The 10180-nt window shown below is 46.9% G+C and overlaps 1 protein-coding gene across 1 annotated transcript; it reads right to left on the bottom strand.

Moving 5' to 3' along the window:
• Nucleotides 1–83: 83 nt before the first annotated feature.
• On the bottom strand, nt 84–9788 carry LOC126531993 (neprilysin-1-like). Its single transcript, XM_050179699.3, has 6 exons — nt 9385–9788; nt 7483–7764; nt 5424–5648; nt 4529–4776; nt 1409–1552; nt 84–758 (listed from the first exon to the last, which is right to left on the bottom strand). Exons 2-6 carry the CDS (start codon nt 7748–7750, stop codon nt 381–383), a joined length of 1263 nt encoding a protein of 420 aa, XP_050035656.2. The 5' UTR covers nt 7751–7764; nt 9385–9788; the 3' UTR covers nt 84–380.
• Between the last annotated feature and the right edge of the window lie 392 nt (nt 9789–10180).

Consider the following 10180-nt stretch of genomic DNA (forward strand, 5'->3'; position numbering starts at 1 on the left):
GTTCTTCTGAATAGGCGTGGGTCACCACTGGCAAATCAGAATATCATTCTGTGTTGCTGCGCCAAGTTAAATCAGAGAACCGATTTGCCAAGTCGTTTGACGTATACGTTTATTTCTGATGCTGCTATATGGTTTTCCATAAAAATACAATAAAGCATGACTGTAGAAAATTTTGGCTGCAATCTATAACGTGTGCGGGCATCAACCAATCACACTGTCCAGTCGGCAGATGTCAACTTCACGTGTGTGCCTTATAAATTAAAGCACTTGAGCGCTGCAGAACGAAACTCAAGATTACAGCGCACGTGATGACACAAGGAAGTAACTTTATGGAGACGGTGATAGAGGGGAGCGCATCGCAGTTCGCCAGCGAGGGCTTGCTACCAGAACTTGCACCTGTGCTCGGGGTTCATAAAACTGCCACTCTTGCACTGGAAGGCGTCACCGAACTCCGGCATGTTCATCAGAGGCACCACGCACCGGGACCAGTTCGGAGCGTACGTCTCGCTTTTGTCCCGCTCGCGAGGCGGCACCTTAGGGTCGCACATCTTGGCGCAGTGGCCGAGAAAGAAGAGTTGGAGTTCCGTGAAGCCCGCCACTCTCCCGCTGGCGCCTTCCTCCTGAGCCGTGCTCGAGGAAGAGCGGGGCGCCGTGGTGAGTTTCCGAAAGGCGTCGAAGGCCACACGCGTGCCCATGACGTCGGCCAGGTCTTCCGAGTCCATCTTCGGATCCAGCGCCATCGCGCGTTTCTTGAGCGCCTGAAGGGATCGCGATGCGCGCGCGCGTGGTAAACTAAGCGAGAAGCGAGTTTGAGCGAACGCGTACACAAGGACATATATATATATTAGACTTGTGTGCTGGACCGCAAATGCGTTTAGGACTTCGTTTGGTAAAAAATAAATAAAAAAAAGATATAAAGCCAATTGAAATGACAAGGTACGCACATGTCCGGTGTCCTTTCTCCCTGCGTTGTTCTTTCAGTAACCACTGAGCACAGATGGCTACATAGGGATTACTACCCGCTAGCCCACTTTAATACGGCGCTGACAAGCCACACCTTTCCTCATAACTTTTATAAAGACGGGGAGAGGCAACCCACTTCCATTTCGCTTCGGTCGACGTCAGTCATTAGCTCTCGTTTGATTCAAGCTGTCGAGACAGCATGCTACCCTAAGCGATAATGCACCACTGCTCCGCAAAGCCCAGGCAAAAGCGCCGCAAAAGTAGACGTCGATTGAAAGTTCTTTGATCGCATGACCTCAATGTACAAATAGAATGCGACACATTTTGATTGAAACGGCATCTACGACTACGGGAGCCATGAAACGTTAGGTCAGGTTAGATATATAGATTCTGCGGGTCGCGCAACCGTCCTGACGAGCATGACATTGTTCTGGAGTGACCTTACCTGTCGATGGATAGAGCGCAGGCACAACGTCTGTTCTGTGTATTTTTTCGTCGCCTCCTCGGGCCACCAGTTCTTTGACAGGCCCTTCTCATCGGTCCCTCTTCCGGTCACGTCGAAGCCGTGCATCATTTCATGGCCCATTAACTGCGTCGTTTCATTAGATAAGAAGAGAGCGCTTAATAGCTTCCGCCTTTTGATCTTACTTGTTTTTGTGCTGGAAACAGTATGCGCGATTGTGCTGGTATAAATCCGCCACAATAGTGAAACAAAACAAAATTATTCTGGGGCGATATTGTAAAGAATGCTTTCCCATCATAACGAATGGCCTTGATAGCGACAATGACGCAGGCGTGGGGTTTTGCAAGCCAATGGCGAAGGTAAGAAAGAATGGAAACAGAACCGTCACGTAATATGACCACTGCTTTAATTCTACTTTTTAAATGCATGGCACCCGCAAGCAGTCATGAAACTACATATTTGCCACAGAAATTGATGGAAGCATGTTCAGAAGACTAATGTATTTGATTTTTGCTGCAGCAAGACCTCACCATTTCCAGAGAAGGCTTCGCGTGCGATCGTTGCGACAAAAAGAAAGTAGTTCAACTGAACACAACGTTGCACTACGCGTCCTCCTGAAACGGCTATCTCGCATGAGGTAGCCTACTGACGTGAAACAAAGTTCCATGATTGTGACTTTCTATCGAGTAAAAAAAAGAAGCCTGATTTCACATTGACTGTATGGCCCTACGTAGCGCCCAAACATCTCGGTGTCCAACCACGTCTCCTCCTCGTATATCGGAATAATTTGTTGCCGACTCTCAATGTAAAATACAACATTGTCTTCATTGTTTACGCTCAGACATCAAGATCACTTGACTAGACGTATCGGACCCGTCCCCCGCGATAAGCTAACTGCGACTGGCGCACCACGTCATCTCTTCTGTTGTTTCCCTGCGCGCAGGTGACATGATGCACGAAATCTTCGATATAACGTGAAAGAACAAATGCACGTTTCTACATTAACACGCCCCCAGGTCCGCGCCAAACGATGTGGCTGCTCCTAGTGCGCAAGGTTCATCACGTCCAGAAGACGATGGCAGCCATTGCCACTTCACCATGTTGGAGCACAACCTTCCCGAACAAAGTCGTCACTAAATAAAGTTTTTTCTGTGGTCATTCTGCTTTGCTTCCTCTTTTTATTTAGATAGCGATCATATGGACATTCAAGGCACATGTTCCGTGGTTGTGACATCGTGGCCGCGCGCCATATGCTGTTGGCGCGAGTTCTAACGCGTGAGGGTCAGCCGAGGATTGCGACTAGATCTCGCGCGCGCCGTTATCTATCGCGCAGATACAACTGCGAGTCATCCGAGGGGGGCGGGGGCGTATGGCGTAGCTGAACGCGGCCGTGCGGGCCCTATCTCGAAAGCGATCTGCGATGAGTAGCAAATCTAGGCACAGCGAGGGCTGGTAACTTCGTGTGCGCTGTGTTCTCGCCGTTTAGTTCGCGTTGAAGTGAAAGGCAGCACGAAGGTAACGCTGCTGCGGCCGATCTTTCCCGCCAGTCCTTTGACAACGAGCGACCGCGGTCATCGAGTGAGTTGCGTTCATGTTTGCCAGAGCAATCTTGATACCATGCTTGTTAATTTACGGAGTAAGCTAATATTGGCAATGTTATACGGCCAATAAAACTGTCATCCTTACTTCGTATATCTGTCTAATAATTTGCTATGGCGATCGGTGCTCTGCCTTTCGGGGTAACTGCGACTTTTTTCTCAGGTTGCTTACTTACTCAGCTCTTCCATCGAGTGACCCCGCCGATTCATGAGAATGACCTTTCTTGGAGGGGTCGCGCTGGTAATAAAAACACAAAAACGCAACCAGCGTGCAACTGAAATAAATTCAGCTAATGACCAACAGTGTTCAAACAAGATATGTCTCTGGAGCCAACGCTGCCGCAAAGGGACTTGCATTCAGCTAATGGTGCGACGCAATCCTTGGACGTGTCACACGCACGGCATTTGTTAACCGCATACACAGGAGCAAAACTATTACACGGCAAAAAAAAAAAAAAAAAAATCTTCCGACAAGCGTCTTTCTTTGAGAGGATGGATGTGGACGTGAGAGGAATGTTAGCTCGGGGCTACTCCAATGCCGCGTATTCAAATACATGTAAAACGCAGCCATGCTTTTATGAGTTAACCGCTGTACCTATTTCAATGAATTTTGTTGCACTTCAGAGAAAACGGCAAGTGCTAGCTATTGAAATACGCAGAATTTTGATTTAGGCCATAAAATTTTTTACAGAAGTTACCGAAAATGAGTAAGAACAAATAAAGCGGGGCGTTCACATATCCATAACTTTGCACTGAGAACATGTCAGTTCAGCGAATACATATTTTGCAGCATTTCAAGGAGACAAAGTTTATTTAATAATTTACTGCTTATGTACAATTGTTATGATGTTTACGGGTGCTTTGCAAGGAGTCCCACTGGCAAGTTAGTCGTGTATTTCAGAGGTTTGTGTCATATGTCAATGCTTTCCACTTTAGATGTATCATTAGGTGGCATTGACAGAATTGTGATCTGCTTTCCATTCCGGAGTTAGAGAGCTGTAAACTTGAAAGTTTCGTTTTGCGAAATTTTCCAATTTTCAACAACTTTTATGAGTAATGATTGGCCCAAATAAAAAAAAATCTGCTTCCTGCAGTAACTTCATTTGAATCTTCATTTGAATATGTTATTTGTAATACAATAAACCTAGTCTAAATCGTGGCAGTAGATTTTGGGAAAAACGATTCCTACGCTTCCCTGCATTTTGATAGGATAGCTCCTTCCATTTGGCGCATTGTAACCATCAGAACCCATGTGTGCCGCACCGACAGGACCGGTCATGCTGCAATGTCTGACTGTCAGCCAAGCCCGTTCACATTTCCAGTTTCGGATACTTAGGGAGCTGCGTGTGAGATCACTAAGTGCGTGCACGTCGAACACATCAGAGACAGATTCCATTTCCACGGTTCCCGCGCAGTGCGTCAAAACGCGCGTGCTCCAACGAACGCCATACCTTGAGAAGTCCGGCAAGGTCTGCTAAGTTGATTCGCGGTGGTTTCGACGTACCTGGCCAAAGCCTCCGTAGTTGTACCCGGCCGGTGCACCGTGGTAGTAGATCACTGGCTCCAGTAAGGCGCCCGCCAGGTTGACGGTGTCGGTGGCGTAGGTGTGCTGTGCGTTCACCGCGGCCAATGGGAAGAAGATCTCAGTCGGGTTCCGGATTTGAACGCGCCGCTGGAACCGGCTCCCATTCAACCACGACAGGACGAAGCTCCTACCGGTGCCGCGAGCGTCCTGGTTGCCTCCGAAGGTGTCTGTTGCAAGGCATTGGTGTAGCAAAGCAAATAAATGATTAATAGCGTTTGCAATTCCCGAGCACATTTAAATATTACACGGCGTACAGCTCCTCGATATAATGAACCTATGACACGCCGCTCATGGTACGAGGCACCAACCAATCCTTATTCTGTTACGGTAGCTGTCTAATTCAGCTGTCTTTTTTTCCCAGCGTGTAAATCACAAGGATATTTGTGTGGTATCGGCGTCCTGAAATTGTCAACGAAACTTTACTTCACGGGCACTTCAGCGCTGACTCACCTAACCTATGAAACCTGCGACAGTACGGGCTGTCGCAGGCGGTCGTCATCCCAATGCGCCCTGGACTGCCGCCAGCCCCTCAAGCACGACGCACTGTGACAGTGCGTGGACTTTAACGCCCAGCAGACCATAGACAGCGCGCTCTTTCCTAGTACGGAAAGGTTCATACTCAGGGTACAGAACTCATGCCCTGACTAATGCGTGGGCTTCACAGGACCCATGTAGGTGCGTTCGCCAGGCTTGTGCCAAGTCTTTACGTCTTTCGCATGTGCACTTGTAACCTACAAGAACAGTAAGCTGTTGCCTTCCATTGAAGTAAACCTATTGCAGTAAAGTGTTGCGTTCAAAGCGTCAGTGCAAGCACCTGTTAGGGCCACGTCCGGCAGATCGGCGTAAAGGCGCTCCAGCGCTGCGAGGCGTGTCAAGTTGAGTGGGAACGCGATGATCAGTCTTAGCGCTTCCACCTTCCTCCGGGCAACATCCTTGGCGTCAGGCGGCAACCAGCTCGAACCGGCGACGGTTTCCTTTATAATTTGGCGCTCACGGAAACCCATGTACGTCGCCTCTCGAAGCACGTCAGGTGTCACCACTGCGTTCGCAATGTAAAAGGAACACATAGGTAATAGAATAGAGAGAGAAAAAAATTCGCAGTGACTTATCTCGGCTATGCCAGGATATACGTAGCGAAAGCTAAGGCACAGCATGGTTAGCCTTGGTTAATCTTGATTGCAAGTCCAGGTTAGTCTGGTTGTCTAGCTATGTTGCGGCGTTTAGCCAGTCGTTCGGCGCGCTGTTCGTCTGTTTCCTGGGCGATTGGTTTCCTCTTCATCTCGTTCTGATGTCGATTCCAGGCCTGCTCCTGTTTACCAGAATTGTCGTCGTCCATACTGCCACCTCAACTGTGGCTGCGGCGCACGCGAGCTCTCCTTTTCAATCCTCCGACATATTATCAGGCATGCGACGCAGCCGGCGAAGCGAGCGGAGGCGAGCGCAACGACGTGGAACACGGTGTGACGTCATACCAAACGGCGGCGGTTGAAAGGCGCGGCGTTGCGCAGCGGCGGAACACCTGTCGCTGGGTGCTACTAGGGGCGCATGCTCAGTAGTGGCTAGGGAGCGAGAAAGACAGAAATATCCGCGGCGAGGCGCGCATTGTGACGTCACGTGCCTCCTCAGAGCACCGCTACGGCGAAATCGCAAGTTAGCGGCCAGTAAAGCTTTCGCTTTAAAGTACGAAGATACAGGCAAGTAGACTTAACACATCAGGTCATGGAAACCGCCAGGGTAGGAAGGCTAGCACTTGAAGAATTTAGTGGTGGTTGTTCTGCAAGCTATAGCACCTCATGCGTGCAAAAGGTTCAAAGAAAGTAATCTGTTATGCTTCGACAGGGTACTTGAGCTGGAGCTGTTCGGAACCGTTGTAGTGGTTATGTGCCTCGTGAAGCGGGAACAAAAGCGAACACTGCTGAACCTTTAAACATTGACGGCGATCAAATGAGTGTGAGTAACTTCATCGATATATCTGGTTAAGATTGGTCAGCGACGCTGCCTACTTCCGGCGACTGCTTCGAACGCTCTTGTTCATCGAGAACGTGGCCCGCATAGTTTAACTCATGCGTTATAATGGCGGTGAAATTGGCGCAGCGTTTCTGTGTTGCGTGCTTCATTGAGGGTGCCCAGCAAGTGCAGAAATTTTAGACACTCTGTGGTGACAGACATTTTGCGACAGCCATTATATCTCTTTTGTTCAAATTGCGGCAAACAATTTTTGATAACGTTAGCACGCACACGGAAACTGCTGAAATGAGGTCGGCCCCTGTTTAACGCATGTCTGCTGAGCTGGAAACCTGAAAGCAGCGCGTGTGTCATGTAAGCTCACTCCACCTTTTTTCAAGAAAGTCCTTGGGTCGAATTAAAATGTGGAATGGCCACCAAATATCCTTGGAAGTTTGGAGACGGATATCGTGAAACCCTGGAGTTGGGATTCTGACGAAGTAGACATTGTGATCTGCCCTGTTCCGTTGCCGCAACAAGGGCATGCTCCCTTGAAGTATTAATTAAACAGTTAATTCGCAAACTTTATCATAAAGTACGTATACTTATTTACTTGAGAAGGTTTACAATTAACCGCCTAAGTTCGCTCAGTAACAGGCAAAGCAGTGTCTGATTACGGCATTCCATTCCCACAATATAAGCATCGATGATTATCGTAGAACTTGCGATGCCCGTAGCGGCTAGCAAATTTTTACCTGCAAGCGCTCGTCCTGTCGTCTTCTCTGTCTTTGTCCCTGCTATTTTGCGCTAGTCTTTTGAATAATGAAGAACAACCCGTTCCCTTCAAATCGCCTCACTTTAGTAACTGGTAATTTTCTTTGCAGAAACAAAGGGTTATCCGTGTTGCGGGGTGGATATCCCCCGCTCACCCTTGTAGATGTACTTGGACGTGAGCCCCGCCTCAAGCACGTCGGTGACGTCGTCGTAACACAAGCTGCGTATTTTATCAAGCGTTGTCCCGTGAGCCGTGCCGTCAGCGTAGGGGACGAGCTGGCGCAGCGCGCTCCACGAAATCAGGCGCACCACGTCGACGCTCTCCAGCTCGGTGAGGAGGAATACTGTGAGCCTGCCCCCCAGCGGCTCGAGGACCAACTGGTCATCCATGCGGTAGGCGTTGTCACTGTGGCGTTCGACCATAGCAGTCCATTGGTCTAGACGAAAAGAAGAAACCGCAAGATAGGTCGAGCGTCGCGACGCGACAGAATACTGCACAGCCTGCCCTGCGTAACTTAAGCCAAAGATTAAAAAATATGCAAATGCGACGTAGCCGCACTCAAACAAGGTAATGTTGTCCGTCTTCACTCGGAGTTACTCATAAATATTTCATTCCGCCTAATTGGATAATTAGTCCAAATTAAATCATCAACTTCTCAAATATTATAATTAGATAAAGAGGGTTAACGAGAAAATTGCAGAGCAAGATGAAAAGTCCCGATACAGCTTTCTGTTGCTCGATACCTGCTACGTAAAAGTGTTCTTTACGAGCGTGAGAGAAGCCCGCGAATACACGCAAAGTGCCTCGAGCGGCCAGTCGCGCGGCAATTTTAAGTGTATTTGCGGGCTTCTTTCACGCTTGGAAAAACTTTTATGTAGCACGTATTAAGCAACAGAAAGCTGTATCAGAAGTTTTCCATCTTGCGCTACAATTTGTTGTTGCCATTTTTTATCAAATTATAATGCACGAGAAGTTGATTAATTAATTAAGACTGATTATCTAATTAGGTGGAATTAAAAAGATATCCTGCGTATCTCCATACGACGGTAAACAGCATTATCTTGGTTCTGTCCAGCTACGTGGCATTTGCATATTTTTTAATGTTTGGCTGAAGTAAGGGGGACACCTTGTATAGAAGTAACGAAGAAAAAAAAAACACCACATTAACTTGCAAGAGCTGGGGCACAGTATCACTTAGTAACATTTGAGTGAGCTGGTGTTAAAAAATACAACAACAACAACAACCTGAATGTACTGATGCGGTAGTTTGGTTCAACATATAAATCATGTAAAGAAAAGAATAATAATTGGCAATGAAACCGATAATCTCAGTCGATGCTTAACAATGTTCCATGTGGGGCGCAATCAGTCAGATCGTTCAAAAGCTAGGTGTTCGTCCGAAAGAAAAAAAAAAAGCACGATGGTAGTGGGCCCCAAGAAATGCACGTGAAAGAAAGGTGCGAGCAACTAGCACCTTGATTGACAAAAAAAAAAAAAAAGAACTCGAATAGACTCTTGGCCTAAAGGTCATCCAGATAAAAGCTGAAAATATAATAAAATAAAAATAAAAACAAGACATACAAAAAAAAGAAAGAAAGAAAAATGACCGTGATACATTTATTTCGCATGAACGCCAAGTTGCGTTTCATAGTTGGTGCAAATCGCACACGACTCACAAGATAATACGCAAACTGAATTTCGTGTTCTTTGTGGGCGTGTCCTTGTCCACATCGTTGTCATATAGATGTAAATGTATAGTTGCCAGTTAGCGTATCACATTATTTGTGCTCGTGTTTTTTACTTCATGCGTGTTTCGTTCTAACTGTGCTGCGCAACTTGGCTTCCAGATCCCAGAACCACCTAGCCTACGCACGAGCCTTTATCATTTAAGTTATTCGGCTCGCAAGCGAAATTTATTGCAAAAGCTTTAACACATTCCAGGCTTAATCGTGTAACCACGCATTGAATATAACCGTAAGGGTCGGATTACATGGCAATTAGAAAATGTACGATAACTTGTTTCAAGAAACATAATAACTCAATACAAAGTGCTCACCAGTTGTTACGACGTTGTTGAGATATTTCGGCACCTCAATAACACGAATAAGGTATTGGGAAACTTGCTGGTCACTTGCTGCTTTAAACTCGTCCAAGAGATAGTTCACAACTGCAAAGAAACAATGGAGATTATTGACAGAACAGTGGGTGCCTGTAGTTTTCGCTGCAATGAGTTACCTGCAACGTCCTCTGTAAAACCCTAGTTCGGTGTCCTTACACTGCCTGCCGCTGTAAACTGCACATGCGATTGCATATTATGAGAGGTCTGTGAGTAAATTATTAATGCACTGAATTTATAATTTACGTAATTAAGCTCATTTATCACCAGTCAGGTTTTTGGCATGTGCCCGGTACCCGGTAAGACATAAGCAAATCGACCAAAGACCCGTGGGCTCTTACGATCCCGCACAACACTTTTAGCATTCAAGGCACTTCTCTGCGCATTTAGGGCACAGCTAATTTATACGCTTCAGTGAACCAGCGCATTACATTTGCAAGTTCGCTATGTGTTAAAGCTGAACACAATACTCTTGTATCATGTTGGATGCAAAGTGACACCAGGAGAATGATGACAAAGCACAGCTTTAGCATTCGTAAACGAGTTGTTTTACCATGTTGCGGAAGGGAGAGGGGGGGTAGATTTTCACAAGTTAAGTGAGATGTAACCTATTTGTGTTTGCTGAAAGACGTAAATGCGCTTATCGCGACTTTATGACATTATTCATATGCATTAAAGAAGTGGTCATGGCATAGAATGCGTCCAGATCTTCGCCTCCCTTTTGGAAGCCCATATG

The sequence above is a fragment of the Dermacentor andersoni genome, chromosome 5, assembly GCF_023375885.2.
Source record: "Dermacentor andersoni chromosome 5, qqDerAnde1_hic_scaffold, whole genome shotgun sequence".
Classification (NCBI taxonomy): domain Eukaryota; kingdom Metazoa; phylum Arthropoda; class Arachnida; order Ixodida; family Ixodidae; genus Dermacentor; species Dermacentor andersoni.